The sequence below is a fragment of the Kogia breviceps genome, chromosome 9 (genome assembly GCF_026419965.1).
Source record: "Kogia breviceps isolate mKogBre1 chromosome 9, mKogBre1 haplotype 1, whole genome shotgun sequence".
NCBI classification, from domain to species: Eukaryota; Metazoa; Chordata; class Mammalia; order Artiodactyla; family Physeteridae; genus Kogia; species Kogia breviceps.
Window position 1 is genome coordinate 18,787,589 of NC_081318.1, and position 17,999 is coordinate 18,805,587.

At 40.2% G+C, this 17,999-nt stretch overlaps 1 protein-coding gene across 2 annotated transcripts in view; it reads right to left on the bottom strand.

The window, feature by feature from the left end:
- Positions 1 to 4,739: 4,739 nt before the first annotated feature.
- Positions 4,740 to 17,999, bottom strand: part of LRGUK (leucine rich repeats and guanylate kinase domain containing) — a 114,829-nt gene continuing 101,569 nt past the window's right edge. Inside the window, exons 18-20 of one of the 2 annotated variants that reach the window (XM_059074411.2) lie at positions 16,565 to 16,684; positions 10,445 to 10,593; positions 4,740 to 5,393 (exon numbers count right to left, since the gene is read on the bottom strand). In XM_059074411.2, coding sequence (XP_058930394.1) covers positions 5,263 to 5,393; positions 10,445 to 10,593; positions 16,565 to 16,684 — 400 coding nt within the window. In that variant the 3' untranslated portion in view covers positions 4,740 to 5,262. The remainder of the gene's footprint in view (positions 5,394 to 10,444; positions 10,594 to 16,564; positions 16,685 to 17,999) is intronic. The other variant, XR_010842080.1, reaches the window with a different exon arrangement.

Here is a 17,999-nt window from a genome sequence, read left to right on the forward strand (position 1 = left end):
TAATTATTCAATTCCTATAATACATCAATATTTATAGGGTTACTCAAATGATCTATCTCATACTGTGTGAGTTGTGGTAGTTTGTTTTTGAGGAATTGGTCCATTCCATCTAAGTTGTCAAATTTATGTGTGTAGAATTGTAGTATTCCCTATTATCCTTTTGATGTCTGCAGAATCTGAAGTTTCATCCCATTTCATTTATAATATTGGTAATTTGTGTATTCTCTCTCTTTTTTCTGTCAGTTTAACCAGAGAGGTTGTCAATTTTACTGATCTTTTCTAAGAACTAGCTTTCTGTTTTACTGCTTTTTCTCTATTACTTTTGTTTTCATTTTCAATGATTTTTGCTCTGTGTTGTTTCATTCTGCTTATTTTGGGTTTATTTTTATTTCCCAGGTTCTTGAGGTAGGAGCTTATTGATTTAAGAATCCTCCTCTTCAGTTTCTTTTTTTTTTTTTACATCTTTATTGGAGTATAATTGCTTTACAATGGTGTGTTAGTTTCTGCTGTACAACAAAGTGAATCAGCTATATGCATACATATATCCCCATATCCCCTCCCTCTTGAGCCTCCCTCCCACCATCCCTACCCCACCCCTCTAGGTGGTCACAAAGCACCAAGCTGATCTCCCTGTGCTATGCAGCCGCTTCCCACTAGCTATCTATTTTACATTTGGTAGTGTATATATGTCCATGCCACTCTCTCACTTTGTCCCAGTTTACCCTTCCCCCTCCCTGTGTCCTCAAGTCCATTTTCTAGTAGATCTGTGTCTTTATTCCCATCCTGCCCCTAGGTTCTTAATGACCTTTTTTTTTGTTTTTTAGATTCCATATATATGTGTTAGCATACAGTATTTGTTTTTCTCTTTCTGACTTACTTCACTCTGTATGACAGACTCTAGGTCCATTCACCTCACTACAAATAACTCAATATTGTTTCTTTTTATAGCTGAGTAATAAATAGAACTACCATATAGGTCCATGTATTTTTAATTCCCTTGAGACCATAGATCTCTCTTTAATTCTCCTAGGCCCACAGATTATTTAAGACTGTGTTGTTTCATTTCCAGATGTTTGGAGACTTCTATTATCTGTTATTAATTTCTAGTTTGATTCCATTGTGGTCAGAGAACATACTTTGTATGATTTGAATTCTTTTAAATTTGTTAGGCTTCTTTCATGGTCCAGGGTATGGTCTGTCTTGGCAAATGTTCCATGAGAACATTCATGAAACACTCATGAAAAGAATGTTTATTGGGCTGTCATTGGAATGGAACATTCTATAAATGTCAATTAAATCCTACTGGTTGATGATCTTGTTGAATTATTATATACTCTTGGAGATTTTGTCTAATTGTTCTATCAACTGTTGAGAAAGAGATGTTGAAATATACAACTGTTTCTCCTTTCGGTTCTGTCAGTTTTTGCTTCACATGTTTTGTAGCTCTGTTCTTTAGTGAATACATAGTTAATCACGTTATGTTTTCTTGGTGGATTGGTCCTTTTATCCTATGTAATGTATCTCTATATCTTGTAATGATTTTTTCTCTGAAGCCTACTTTATCTGATACAAATATTACCACTCTTCCTTTCTTTTGATAATGGTTGCATGATATATGCAAACACTTTTCCATTCTTTTATTTTCAACCTATGTTGTTAAGTTTCAAGTGAATTTCTTGTAGACATGATATAACTTGGTCATGTTTCTTTAATCCCCTCTGCCAACATTTGCCTTTTAATTGGTGTATCTAGACCATTTACTGTAATGTAACTGTTGGTATGGTAGAGCTTAAGGCTGCTTTTGGTATTTTGTTTAGTTTTTTTGTTCTCTGTTTTCTATTTCCTGACTTCCTATGTGTCACTTGAACATTTTTTAAATTCCATTTTTATTTATCTATAGTGCTCTTGGGTGTATCTCTCAAAGTAGCTTTTTTGAGGTATCCTAGGTATTACATTATTCATATATGACTTATCACCATCTCCTGGTGTTGACATTTTAACCGTTTGAGTGAAATGTAGAAAGCTTACCTCCTTTTAAGGCCCTTTACTCCTGTTCATAATATAATTGCCTTAAATTATATATACCTTCTACATATGTTGAGAACCACATCAGACAACGTTATAATTTTTGCTCAACCATCAAACATAATTTAGAGAACTCAAGATGAGGGGAACTTCTATTGTATTTATCCATATTTTCACTACTTCCACTGTTCTTTTTTTCTTTATGTTTCAAATTACCTTCTTTTATCACTTTCATTCTGTTTCAACAATTTTTTTTTGGCCATTCTTTTAGGCTAGGTCTGCTGTCAATATATTCTCTTAGTTTTCCTTCACCTGAGAATGTCTTGATTTCCTCCTTCATTCCTGAAGGACATTTTTACTGAATAGAAAATTCTAGAATGACAGGATTTTCTCTCTTAGCACTAGAAAATGTTGTTCCATTTCTGTGGTTTCTGGCAGTACTATAGTTTCTGATGAGAAATATGCTATCATTTGATTTGTTTTTTCCTTATAATTAAGATATTGTTTCTCTCTTGCTGCTTTGAGGTTTTTTCTTTGTCTTTTTGACAAAGTTTGATTATGTGTCTTGTTGCAGATTTATTTGGGTTTTCCCTGTCTGGGATTCATCATCTTCTTGAATTTGTAGGGTTTTGGCTTTTGCAAAATTGGGGCAATTTTCAGTAATAATTTTTTAGCCCCATACTTTTTTTTGTTCTTCTGGATCTCTAATGACATAAGCATTAGATCTTTTCATATAGTCCTACATGTCCTTGGAGCTCATTTTGTTTTTCAGTCTATTTTCTCTCTGTTGTTCAGATTGGGTAACTAAAATTGCTCTGTCTTCAAGTTCACTGATTTTTTTCTTCTGTCCTCTCCATTTTACTGTTGAGTCCATCCAGTAGGTTTTTAAATTTCAGTTATTGAATTTTCAGTTCTAAAAGTTCCATTTGTTTCTTCTTTATATCTTCTATTTCTTTTCAAGACTTTCTATTAAGATTGTCTCTCTTTTTCAGTTGTCTCAGTCATGTGCATAATTGCTTGTTGAAACATCTTCATCATAGCTGCTTTAAAATCCTTGTCAGATAATTCCAAGATCTGTTTCACCTCTGTGTTGGCATATGTTGATTGACTTTTCCCATTTAAATTAAGGTTTTCCTGATTCTTGATAAGTATTTTTTTATTATTATATCTTAGACATTTTGGATAGTATGAGACTCTGGATCTTATTTAGACCTTCTGTTTAGTTGACCTTCTCTGACACCATGCCATTTGGGGAGAGAGCACTGAGTCATTACTGCCAGGTGGAGGTGGAAGTCTAAGTTCTCCACTTGGCCTCTCTTGACACTTAGGGTGGGAACAGTGGGAATGACGCCATATTAATGCTGAGTGGGTGTGGAAGTTTAGGTCCTCACATGGCCTCCATTGACACTGCAAGGAGATGGGTCAGTGGTGAAGGTGCTGGACCTCCAGAAGACCTTCTCTGACACCACCTGATGGGAAGGGGAAAAGGTGCATCATTACTACCAGGTGAGGAAGGGCAGTCTAGGTCCCTAAGTGGCCTTCAACAATACTCTGAGAGGGGGTTCTTATTAACACTGGGTGGTGGTAAACATCCTGGCTCTCCACAAAAACTTTCCTGATACTATCACAGCAGGGAAGAGAAGGGGAACATTGTTACAGCTAGAAAAGTGTGGAAGCCTTTGCTAACAAGGGTGAAAAAAAGGATGGGGCCAGAATTTTATTCACAGTATTTAGCTGGAGTAAAGCAGTCCTTGTCTAAAAGGTTTCTGTGTTGCTAGTCTGCACCTTTCCTAGTCTTTTAGCTAGAAAGAGCAGGCTCTTTGTTGGAACTTTTGTTGTCTGTATCATTAGTGTTTTGGGGTTGTAGCACCCAGTTTAGGATATCTAAGGCAAAAGGAAACCCAGGGAAATTACCATTATGTCATTACTCAGGTCCCAGGGTCCTCAGGTGGTCTGCCTTCTTCCTTCTAAATCTCAATCTTACCTTTGTTTTATATATAATTTCTATGCTTTTAGCTGTGCTTAGTAGGATAAATTTTTTTTAAAAAGCATCTCTCCCATATTGTTTGAAATTGAAACTATTATTTTTATATCTTCCAGTGTGTCTAAAATATTTCATAATAACTTTAAAAAAGATTAGATGATGCTGGTGAATCCTTGGGGCACAGCGACCCACTCTCTGCACCCCTACTTTTCCAGAGAGCATTGCCTCCCTTCTCCGGCTCAGCCTTGTACTCTCCTCCACATTCCCCCTCCCAGCCTCTCCCACCCACCCCAAGAAAAGAACTTTAACCAGCTCCTGTTGAGAACAGGCCTAGGTGGAAGATAGGAGCCAATAGCAAATCATGTTACATCCAAATTTGAGTTACGGGAAAGGGGATTATCAAAGGAAGTTCTGATATTTTTTAAAAAGGAAAGCATTAGAGAATTTTGATATTTTAAATGTTTAACAACTGGTGCTGTACTATGGGAAGGCTCTTGTTCCCATGAATCACCATGCACAGAGGATTCAGAGGAAAGACCATTTACCCATCCAAAGGGGTGCATTTCAGTGTTTTAACAACCAGCATAGTCTTGCTCACACAAATCAGCCAAATACCAGCCTCACCTATAACTGCTCAATTTTTCTTCTGCAGATGGCAGGAAGTGAAACCACAAAGACAATGAAAATTGCTTATAAACCTTTCATAATCAGAGTCAAAAAAGGGTGAAATAAAAGAAATACCTGATACTCTTTATTCCTTCATATTGCTAAAGGAAGTTGAGGTATCATGTTGGTCAGAAGTTAAATGGAACTCTATAATTTTTTCATAATGAAAACAAAATATTTCAATCCTGTAAAGTATACACTAATGTTATAAATGGACACATTTAAATTTTAAGAGCACAATCTTCATTGGCTTTATCCCACAATCACTATGCATGTAGCAAGACAGAGATATTGGGAGATTTTGCCATCTGATATTTCAGGGCAGGAAGCAGCTAGAAAATTCATTCATAGTTGTGGGAAAAACTGAAATTCCATTTATAAAAGCTAAGAATAACTTACATTTTAAAAGAGACAGACACTATTCAGAGAATCACAAAAGAAACTGAGAGAATTAAGGCATATAGAACATTCTTTTGTAGGTAGTTGGTTGAGTGAGGAATAGCCAGGATCCACGGCCAGGTGAGACAAAGGGACTGGACATGATCAGAGCAAGTTTTCCATGTTAAGATCAAACCTCAGGTACGGGTCTACTTGCGGCCCTGAAGGATCGGAGGGAGGGTGGGTTTGGTGTTGGAACCTGGGCGACTGATGCCTGAGATCGTGTGTCTTCTGTGTTGGAGAGACTCTTTTTCACATGGAAATACCTGTTTATGTAGTGCTGTAAAACATTAAGAAAAAAAAGATACAGTATGTATAGTTAACCCCTTGGTACACTAAACAAAGAAAATAAGCATTGCATGATGTAAGAACCAGAATAACTTTTAGAATTCATTCACAACAAACTATAAAAATAAATGACACCCAAATACGAAAAATAAGGGATGAGGTTGAGAATATATCATGTGCGTGGTTGGACAGACCTTGGGCTGGGTGGACTTGCCCAATGACCAGAAGGTTGCTACAGCAAGCAATTCCTATGCTACTTTTCTACCCTGCTCATTCATACCCTCTGGAATAATGCCCTGAACAATATTCCTTTTCAATCATATGTGAGTAGACTTAGCACAGACACGCACACACACCCTGAAGTCCTTCCTAGAGAAACCTCATCTAATGCCCTTTAAGATTGGCTCGTTCACCAAAGAGGAAGACATCAAGGATGAACCACAGAGCTAGGTTCCTCTGGGGACCGTGGAAGCAAGAAGAGTTTGGAAGATAGAGACCGAAGGTGGAAGCATAGTGGCCACAGAGGAAGCCGAATTCTCCGTGGGGAGAAAGCAGTGTAGGAGGGATTGAGAGAGTGAGGCAGAGGATTCTACAGGAAGTGGGCAAAACGGAGTGACCTATAATATACGATCAGGAAGACGCAGCTTATTAAACAAACCAATGCAATCCAAAATGTTAAAGGCAAAAATGGACCTTTTTAAGGTATATTTAGAGCAAGAATGGCATACTCCTTGAGAAGATGATATCCTGTTAACAGAGGACAAAAAAAGATAAAAGGGACTTCCCTGGTGGTCCAGTGGTTATGACTCCACGCTTCCACTGCAGGGGGTGTGGGTTCGAACCCTGGTTGGGGAACTAAGATCCCCACATGCAGCGTGGCCCAAAAAAAAGAAAAAAGAAAAGGCTCCTCCTTATTTTCTACTTTTTTTTCACCACGGAGATATCTTTTTAAGCTGGAAAGGGTAACAAAAACATCTTAAGCAAAATAAAGGCCCCCGAAGAAGAAAGAAGACAGTAGAAGAGCAGGCCTCCCTTCTACATCAGTTCCCTTGTCCACACCCAGGTAAGCTACCTCCCAGGGTGCTGAAATAACTGACAGAAGTAATTTTAGAGTGTCTGATCTTTGAGAATTCATTGCAATGAGAAAAGTACTGGAGGCAAATAATATTGCCATTTAAAAAATGGAAATAAAGATCTATAAACCAGCACACCTGACTTTAAACCTCAGCAAATTCCAGTTTATTAAAGAAATGGTTTGTGCATTCAGAAAGAACTGTAGTGAGTGGTAAGTCTTGGAAGGGATTTGGAAAGAAAAATTATTTCAAATTAACTTAATTTCCCTTTTACTTAGGCAGGGGTCAACAACCTATAGCCCATAGGACAAATCTAGTCTGCAGCCCATTTTAGTAAATAAAGTTTAATGGAAACCAGCCCATGCCCATTCATTTACATATTGTCTATGGCTGTTCTCACACTGCAATGGTAGGGTTGAGCAGTTGCAAAAAAGTCTATGTTGTCCACAAAGCCAAAAGCATTTACTGCCTGGTTCTTTACAGAAAGCTCGCTGACCGCTGAGTTAGAAAATACGACTGATATAACACAAGGCACGCATCGCAGTTCCTCGTGTGAATGCACTAGAGAGATGTGAGTAAGTGTCACAAAGCACGTGGACTCTCCCTGGAAGTCAGTGTCCAGAGACTTGTCACCGGATGTTTCTCTCAGCCAAGTCCTGGGTCCCAATGTTGACAGCAACAATGACAAAGGCATAGGTGGCATGTTTGCTGGCTGAATAGAAATCTATAAAGTAGTCAATATGGAAGATGAATCAAGACCCCAAATGATCTAATCAAGTTGGAATGTGGGGCTGAAACCAAAAGGATAAAAAGCTGAAGATAAAAGTTGCATTTATGTAAAAAAAAAAAAAAAAACCCCAAAACAAAAAACCAACAGCACATATACTGGATGATATAAACTTGGTTTGGTAGTTCGTATGAAAAAAAAAGATATGAGGGTTTAACTGACCCAGAGTCAGTAGTGTGATGTGATTTCTGAGAAAATCACCACAGAAAGAAAGATGTTGGCAAGATGGCAGGTTAGGAAGCTCCAGGCCCTTGTTCTCCCAAAAGAAAAGAAAAACTAGAGACTAGCTAAAATAACTTTATAGGAGCTCTGGAAATCAGTCAATGATCTACAGCAACCAAGTGAACGCCCAACCAATGAAAAAACCACATTAGCAAGGGTAAGAAATCTCATGAAGTTTTTACTCACCTTTGCCCCTCCCCCTCCCAAGGGGTTGAAGTACAGTTTGGGGGAAGAGAGGCCTGGCTCCCAGTTCGCTCCTGAGAGCCCATCTAGGGGCAGCCTGATTGGCCTCTGTGCCACCTAACTCATAGCCCAGGTGGCTAGAAGCTGCGATCTCAGGCAAGAGGAAGCCATAGGAAGCAGCCAGCGGGCAGGGCTGCTGGAAAAGCCTGAGGAGGCACAGACCTAAAGACGCCTGGGACAAGAGACTCTTACTTGAGGAACACCACAGAACAGCGAAGGCCCCAAGAAAAAGCAGGAGAGAGAGGCTCAGGGAAATTTACACATTCATTTAAAAGCATCTGTGTATACTGGGGAACTGGAGAAAAGCACACACAGAGGTCAGGGAAAGGGCAAGCCCGGAAAGGGACTGAAAAGACCTTGAGCCTTCACACTGGACCGATCCTGGGCTCAGCACATGCCCTGCCAATCAGTGAAAGGCATCCCCTGCACGGAGCCAGTCTACGTCCTGGGAGAGGTGGCTGCTTTTTCAGATGCCCAGTGTTCAACACGAGATCACAATGCCCATAAAGAAACAGGAAAAGCTGGCCCATTCACATGAAATAAATCTCCAGAAACCATCCCAGCAGAAAACAACCACAATCTTTTATGTGCATAAAAATTTACAATCATAATACCTAGCAGATATCTAGCACTTTACTTCTTGCTTACACCATACCCCATCTTGCTGGTCCTGTATTATTATATTGTGTATTACATTATAATATATACATATTACAGTAATACAGGATATTACTATATTATTGTGAGACGGATATTATTATTCCTAAGGCTCAGACATTAAGTGATTTGCCCAACACTGTACAGCCAGACAACAGTAGAAATGGAACCAAAACCCAGGTCTTCTGATTCCTAATGCAATGTTCTTTCCACAGCCCTGCCCCACGGGTAACAGCCCCCCTTTGCTCTGGCCAGACTATGTTTGGAATGTAGTTTTCAACTCTAAGTATCCCATTTATAAGGAAGGATAGGGGCAGAGGAGAGAAAATGAGATGGGAAAGCTCTGGGAACACGAGCTGTGGGAAGCCAGAACCATGATGAGCTTTGGGGACATGTCTGTCCCAGGGCTCCTGGGTTCCCTCAGGCTCTGAAGTGGCAGCTCACAGCCTTTAAAGGAGTTCCCAGAACACTTCACACATCCTGTGAGATGACACAGTATGTCTACTTGAGAATTCGGGATTATATCCTGGAACTTGAGTCTTGGGAACATGTAAAAAATTGACAAACAGACCAGAAGGGGGAAGCCTCTCACGCCCTGCGGCCGCAGCAGAGCCCAACGGGAAGTCTCCTCTGCTTTCCGGGCAAGGACTCAGTCAATGAAAAGCCATGGACTCTCGGTTTACTAAAGCTCTCCCAATGCCCCTTCCCTCTCTATAAAAAGCTTTCTCCTTCCTTTGCCCTGTGGGGCCTTGCATGTGGCTCACTGTGGTGGTAGACCCCGAGTTGATCACTAATAAACCCATCTTGGCTGGAGAAATACCTGGCAGTCTGTTTATTTCAGGCCAACAGATTCTAATTTATTGCTTCTGTCCTCCCTTATGAGTAAAATGCTGGAAAATACCCTATCTCGGTCAGCTGTCCTGAACACAGCTACACCCGAAGAGGGACTTCACCTCTGAAACGGTTAGAAGGTGCCTGATTCGGGACCTTCCTTCTGCAGATGCCACCTACTGTGTCCTATTGGCCCTGGCGACCTAACCCGTCTGTACTCTCTGGCTCCCGCGGTCACCTGAGCGAGCAGGGGATCCTCAAGTCTTCTTCCAGCCTCAGGCAGACCACCCCACCCCCGCAGGCTACCGATGGTGGCTCTTCCTAGCCTCCAGGCGCTAGAGAATTCCCCCCAATTTATTCATTCCTCTATCGCTTGCTCACAGAGCCCCATCATGGGTTGCTCTCCCCCTTTTCCATTTTCACCTCCAGCCCTTCAGTCTCCCCACACTGTTTAAGGTCTTTACTCAATGTTCTATATGACCATCGCCAGAGACAAAAGAGCGATGGCCACCCTGTCTGTGCCAGGAGACGTGCACTCACGAGTCTGTTGGGGAGCGAGGGGTAAAAGGAGGTGAAGAGGAGGGGCTGGCCTGGTCCTTCAGACCCCAAACCGCCAGGGTTCCGCCAGACCCCCAGAGCAGGGGACTGGCCAGTGATATGAAAACTTCCCTGCGTTTCTTCGCCTTCACTGAATGCAGCCCAAGTTGCTAAAACCTCCTTTCGAGAGCACGTGCCCCTCAACCCGGAACAGCCCTGCAGGCAGTGTGGCCAGACGGGCAGAGCAGCGGTCCACTCTAAGTAGCTAAGTAACCTTGGGCACGTTCCTGATCCTTTTTTTTTTTTTTTTTTTTCTGTAGTACGCGGGCCTCTCACTGCTGTGGCCTCTCCCGTCGCGGAGCAAAGGCTCCGGACGCGCAGGCTCAGCAGCCATGGCTCACGGGCCCAGCCGCTCAGCGGCACGTGGGATCCTCCCGGACCGGGGCACGAACCCGTGTCCCCTGCATCAGCAGGCGGACTCTCAACCACTGCGCCACCAGGGAAGCCCCCCTGATCCTTTTTAACTTTGTTTCTCATCTATTACAATGGGGGGTAAATAACCCATCCCGCCTCAAAGGAGAGCTTCTCACTTTAAACACTCATTTAATTTAAAAAAAATCAGAAACAGAAAGACAGTGGGAAATAGATATAATATTAATCTTTCTATGAGAACGATATGTAAATGACTCATACCTTTTAGGGCCTGATCCTCAATATCACCTATTGTTGATTCTGGGTGTGAATAAACTCTGTCTTCTGGAGGCTGAAAAGGCAAGTCTTTTGACCATGGACAAGACTCAAATAATGCAGAGTATTTCATGGAATCACTGGAATCCATGCCACTGAAAAATGAAAAATGAATGTATCTTTGAGATGAAATACCATCAATGGCCATATGATCATATCTTTGTCAAATCATTCAGTAGTTTGCAAACATATCTCTGTTGAACTAAAGTTTTCAATGATACATAGGTACCAAGACCTATTAGCAGCTGACATGTTAAGTACTGCATATATTAGCATAAACTTCTCATCCATTATACAAAACATCACTGAACATCTTCTAAGAGCAAGGCATCCTGAGAGGTGCTGGAGTCTATAAAACAAGATGAGCCCGGCATGGATCCTAATTCCTAGGACTTCAGAATCAAGTGCAATCTATATAGGGCAGTCCCTGCTATGTCAAGGACAAAGAAAAATGAAAGCGTGTTAGGGGGCCTGATCTGGACCACACGTTGGGCATACCTAAGGCTAGTTTTTTGTCCCCCTTTTTTGGACAAGGTTGGGGTGTGACCTGGGTGCCTGAAGTCTCTGCGTCTGGACCAGTGGGCTTCCTACCAGTCGGCTGCTCTCCTTTGGGCTCCACCTGCTTCCTGGCTTCCTCTGGGGGAAGCAGCTCCACTGAGGCAGAGCTCATCCTGCAGAGGAAGCCCTGTGAACAGCTGAGCTTTGTTCATGGCAAGATTAAACATTATTTATTGAATTTATTAATCCGCTTTTGTGAACTATTTACCTCTTTTCTTCATTTCTCTTTTGAGGATTGGAATGTTTTCCATATCATTTTTGTGAATATATATGTTGTATATATTATACATTGAATATATTATATATTGAATATAAAATAACATATATGAATATTATATTCAATATATTATATATGTTAGATGTTACATATACTATATATCATATATAGTATATGTTATTAATATATATTTTATATAGCTTCCTGTTTTCCTTTTTAATTTGTTTTGGACCTAGAGCAACTTAAAATGTTTATATAATTAAAATATATTCATCTTTTCTTCTGCGATTTTACTCATTTCTTTAAAAACATTTCATTAACACTTTAATCAGCCTACTAAATACATATAGTTAGAATTAAGTCATATAGAAGGGCTTAAGATAGAAAGTAACAGTGACCCCAATTTCATTCTGAGAGCCAACCATTCTTAAATGTTTTTAGATATTCTGACAATTATTTAAAATAATTATTTCTAAATAACATGTCACTGACTTTTATTGACTTGCCAGTTTTAAACATATCTTTGATAGAGATTTCTGCTATGATCAGAAAGGATTTAGCTCACTTAATAACCTCCCCCCATTTTTCTCCCCACAAACAGTTCTATCACTGTTTTCAGTTCCTCCATCGGTCAGATCTACATCCTCATGTATCATATTTTAAAATCCCCATTTCTTGTTCCATCAACAGCACATGATATATACTCACTTGCCATCTCCACCTCCTAAACTTTGTCACTGGAAATTTTTACTGTCAAAATTGATTGTATTAAGTTTTGTATTCATAGTTATGTCTTTTCATAATTTAGCTAAAGGTTGATTTTAAATGTTGAAAATCAATAGATAATTGTTTACTGCAAAGCCTAGTAGTTGGCTATGATTATGCTTTCTTCTCTGTATTTCCAACATAATGATTCCCATCTCAGCAAAGAAGTACGAGTCTAGGATCAAGTTCAAGTTGACCTCCACTTGTTCACATTCCACATTTAACTTCAGTTCATACAAAGCAGTAGCAAAGGCTGATCCAAATTGGGTCTATTCAAGATAAAGCCTGTCATTTAAGTGAGGGTGTCCACATCTCACCAGGATGATGTTATGACTACCAGAGATGTAAAGGGTAGAAGCAAGTCTCAATGAGATGTTCCCAGGAGCTCTATCACCGGAAACACAGTCCAATTAGCTCTCTGGGCCTGTCTTTGACCCAGGATGAAATACAGTGGGTGATGTAGGCATACTAAGCGGACACATCCAATGTGTCTGAATGGCAAGCAGAGGCTGCAGCTCTTGGGCGGTAGTTCATGGCTGGAATCCAGAACCAGTGCTCCTGGAAAGCTTCCATATCGCTGAGCATGGACATGGGCTGCTCGCTGGACCTAAGCTTCCTATCAACTACAGCCAGGGCCAGATGGCACCAACATTCCCAGGCAGGGATACTCCAGGATGGGGCAATCTCCCTGTGCCTATGGGTTCTGCTTAGAAGTTTTGACTACTAGTTATCAACTGGAGAAGTCTAATGGCTTGCCTGAAGGTGGGGATACCTCTTACTAGGTTGGACAGAGTCCTTGGATCTGTCTTCCTGTTATTAGACGACAGCTTTTGGACCCCCTCACAGAATGCTACCCCCTTCAGGTAGAACGCCCATGCTCCTACAAAACTTTGTTTCCCAATTTCTTGCTTCCACGTAAGGTAAGTGAGCTTGTCCAAGAAGCGCTTCCTAGAGAAGTATATAAACTGAGACCAGCACTGCCAACATCTGGATTTTCCAGTCACTGAACAACTCTTTCCTCTACCCTTGCAGTGGAAAAGGGCCATGCTTGGGGTCTTCTCTCTAGAAGTATGACTAGACTGAGTCTTTTCCCCCTAAACACAGCATTAGATACATTTAGGTTTTATGAGTTACATCTTTTATTCCAAACTATAGAAGCATAAAGATGTTCTTCCTGGGCTTCCCTGGTGGCGCAGTGGTTGAGAGTCCACCTGCCGATGCAGGGGACACGGCCACAACAGTGAGAGGCCCGCATACCACAAAAAAAAAAAAAAAAAAAAAAAAGATGTTCTTCCTTCTTTTAGTAATAAACAATAATCCATAGATTTTATGGCCAAATTCTAAAATGATATAAATAGAGTATATTGAAGGGAACTTAGAAAGAAAATGGCACCAAAAATTTCACTGGATTTTTAATATATATTTTATTTGCCTGCTAGGGTTGCCGTAACAAAGTACCGAGGACCGAATGGTTGAAAGTCATTGTCTCACAATTCTGGAGTCTAAAAGCCCAAGATCAATGTCAGCAGGGTCGGTTCCTCCTGAGGCTGTGAGCGAGAGTCTGTTCCAGGTCTCTCTACTAGCTTCTCGTGTTTTGCTGGCAATCTTTGACCATCCTTGGCTTCTGCATCACCCAAGCTCCCTTGCTCTGTGTGTGTGTGTGTGTGTGTGTGTGTGTGTGTGTGTGTGTGTATGTCCAAATTTCTCCTTTGTATATGGACACCAATTATATTGGATTAAAGGTTCACCCTTCCCAAGTCTGACCTCATCTTAACTAAATGCATCTGTAATGACCCTACTTCCAAATAAGGTCATACACTGAGGTACTGGGATTAGGACTCCAATACGTACACTTGCGGGGAGTTGAATTATGTACACAATTCAACCCGAAACACATATGTTTTGGTCTCTTATTTTTGGAAAAGAATACCTCTTCATTTAAAACACACACCAAAACAGGGATCACAGAGCAAGTTCTGCCTTTCAAATAATTACTTTTCTTTTGTATCAAAGGAAGTATTAAGAGTAAATGAAAATGCTTTGAAAGTCAGGAGTCAAAATGTGGCTGGGTTGAAAGGCACATGTGTTACCATGAGGGAAGGGTCAGACTTGAGTGAACGTCTGACCCACCCTTTTCACTGTGGGAACAGATGATAAATAAGCCCACTGCAGCCTAGTAGGCATTTAAAAAAAATTTTTTTTTAAAATTCTGCTATGGACTGAATATTTGTGTCCCTACCCCACCCTGCCCAAATTTATATATTGGAATCCTAACCCCCAATGTGATGGTATAAGGAGGTGAGACCTTTGAGAGGTAATTAGGTCAGGAGGTGAAGCCATCATGAATGGGATTAGTACCCTCATAAGAAAAGACGAAATACAGCTTGCTTCCTCTCTCTGTTTTCCACCATGTGGGGACACAGCAAGAAGCCAGCCATCTGCAAACCGGGAAGAGGACCCTCGTCAGAACCCGGCCACACGGGCCCCATGATCTCAGACTTCTCAGCCTCCAGAAGTGTGAGAAAGAACTGTCTGCTGGTTAAGCCACTCAGCCTACAGTAATTTGTTATAACAGCCTAAACGAAGATACTCTTTCTCTCAGTGTACTCCTATCAAGCTACCTAACTGTACTAAAAATCCAGAGATCTACAGTTTCAACACTCATTATAATTCGTTCACTAACTATAATCTAGAGTCTCTAGTATCCAGTGAGATGTGCAGACTTGGGTGGCCATTTAGTGGGGCCTGTTGTTTTTCATCATCGAATTTATGAAAGGAAACCCAAAGTGTTACAATAATAAAACTCAGAAATAAAGGAAAGCATTACTCCTTTTTAAAATTGACATTCTCATTATGACACATCACCCTAAAAAAACATCTCTTTGGGGCTTCCCTGGTGGCGCAGTGGTTGAGAGTCCGCCTGCCGATGCAGGGGACACAGGTTCGTGCCCCGGTCTGGGAGGATCCCACGTGCCGCGGAGCGGCTGGGCCCGTGAGCCATGGCCGCTGAGCCTGCGCGTCCGGAGCCTGTGCTCCGCAACCGGAGAGGCCACAACAGCGAGAAGCCCGCGCACCACACACACACAAAAAAACCCAAAAAAACCCATCTCTTTGCTGTGGCAGACTTTTAAAATGACATTTTGAAGTTATATTAATACTTCAAAAATTATAAAATGCTCATTGTTGAAAATATTGGGAAGAACAAAGAAAATAAAAATTGGCCACAATCCCACCAGTAGAAGATAATAATCGATACTACTTTGGTATATATCTTTTTAGTGTTTTTTTTCTATACATACACATGAATATTTTTAAACCTATATTATGCTGGATACACATGTACACCTGACTTTTAACACACCATTTATATTATAAGCATTGATTCGTATTTAACTCTTTATAATTTATCTAAAATTTGTTTTAACATATACAGTGACGTAAGAAACTTAATTGTATCTATAGGACCAATTTTTCCCATTTACTGAATATTTCATCAAATTCTCATGGATTTTTAATAATTTTTTTAGGATATAAAAACAAAACATATATATCCTGTGCAGACGACTTAGAAGTTACAGAAAAAAAGATCAAGAAGAAAATAAAAATAACTGATAAATCTAGAGGAAGACCCATTGCTAATGCTTTAGTGTGCTTGCTTCCAGTCACTCTTGTCAATTTTGTTGCCATGCATTCAAGAGAGACCAAACCCATGGGCCCCTTCTAAAGAGTTCTTTACTTGACTCTCTGTCGCTGCTCTGGCCACAGATGATTGGATAAAGGATGGTTGCTTGACCTAAGGGCAACAAATCTATAGACCAGCCTGTTACCTATGAGGGCTCTGGCTAGAGATTCTACTCAAGAGTGGCACCCGTAGTAGATAGTGATTGACTCAACCAGCCAGATCTTTGCTTGGGAAGTGCAGATTCAAGACCTACAGAGACATAGTCAATGGTAGTGGCAGAAACAGCTTGAGTAGAAATGGCATGTAATAGAATACCCACAAAAGCCAAGCACTAAAATCAGTGGTGAAGGGTCTGATCTGGTCTATAAGGGGTTTAGATATCAAAAAGAGAGTTATTGAAAAGCTATTTGGTAGTTTATAGATTTAATGGAAAACTAGAGAACCAGGTTTTTAAACCTGGCAAGAGCAAAGGTAAGCTAGGTGGCAAGAACACAGCCAAGTTGCAATACAGGAAGAGACTGGCAGACACCATTGCTTGCGCTCCACAGTGGATTCTTGATTATTCCACCAGTGGTGACTTGAATGATCTCTAACTGCCCCTGCATCAGTGTGTCACTCCCTCAAGCTTCAAAGTCCCAAAGAGAAGCTTCTTAGGTTCCAGTGAACCTAGGTTATAAGCCTGTGCCCTCCCTAGAGGGCCAGGATCTATTCTATTCAAATTCCATGGTGGGAGTTGGGGCCCTGCTTCCCAGCTTTAGGAATTCCCTGAAGTCTAAGGATGTGTGCCATCATTTTAACTAACCAGCGGAAAATAACTTATTCTATCCAATAAAACTCAACTCACCTCTTTTCAGAAGGTCCAAAGGGAGTTTTAAAGTAATCTCCATAAAGGTCAAAACTTTTCTTTAGTTCTAAAGCTGTAAAATAACGTAGACTGTTGATGATGGGTGCTGGTACAAGCCCCCTGAAATTGGAAATTTAAAAAAAATCCACAGAATTTTGTAATAATACCAAGCATACACACATGTAATACCTAAATACTGACCTTTACAGGTCCCAAGTAAATGCATACACCATAAAACCTATCTGCAATCATGTAATATATATACTCATAAGCATTCACGTCAGAGCTTGCCTTAGACATTGGCATTATTACATTCTAATTTGTAGATTAAGCAAATTTATATTTTTCTGAATATTCCTTATCAATTAAGACATTAATATAAACAGATTTTCTTCCTACTGATCAGTACATATTCAATTGTAAACGCTCATTCATTTGTTATGTGACGTCCAGCAATATATCAACTGCTATAAAAACTGAAATAGATATTTTCCAGTTTTGTTTATAATCTAATGCTTTGAAATAATACCAGAATAAAATATTTACAAAAATTCTAATATTGTACTTTCAACCAAACTCTAGCATAAAATATCTATTTTTCATCTATACTAGCCTGTTTCCCCAGAGTGACTTGAAAAGAATCATTAACTATTTTTAGTGAATAAATCCTACTACTATTCACTCTAGACTTGCTAAATAGAGTTGCTATGTGCAAAGTAGCCCGACTGCATATAAATGCATGAAAATTCAAAGCATACCTCTGCCCTAGTATAACCCATTTGGAGCTCAGATTTAAAACAGCTTAGTGTCCAGTGTTTCAATAGGCATGGCCGCTCTGCTGCTGAGAAGTCACACAGGCCCCAGCTTTAGCTGCTCTGGGGGACAGTGCCCATCTCCTGGCCACCACCCTCCCATCCTCCCAGTAGAACTTTGTATATTCCACACAGCCTGCCTTTTGAATCAGACTATCCAAAGATAGCTTACCAATGTGGAGAAAATTAACCACACTTTTTTTGCTATATAGCAGACAAAGACAAAACTTAATTTTTATTGGTTAAAGATTTTTAACAGATCGCTTAATATTGCAGACAATAAAGAAGTGAAATTGAAAAACATTTTAAAATGGCTTTTTTATTCTGCTTCCTCGACTCACCGCACTTTAAAAAGCTCTTTAAAACACTATAATTAAGGTCTTGTCAGTGCTCTTAGAGACTTTCTGAAAACAGGAATTTCACTTTATTACTCAAATTTTCCAAAAGGTCACACAGAAAAGAGAATTCAGAATACTGAAGCCTATAACATTCATGAGAAAATAAAACACAAACATTTCATAAACATTGTGGTTATTCACTTTGAGTAAATCTTAAAGTCTAAATGTACCTCTTCACATGTAATAATTAATAGTACAATAATTATTATAGCCACTAGTATCTAT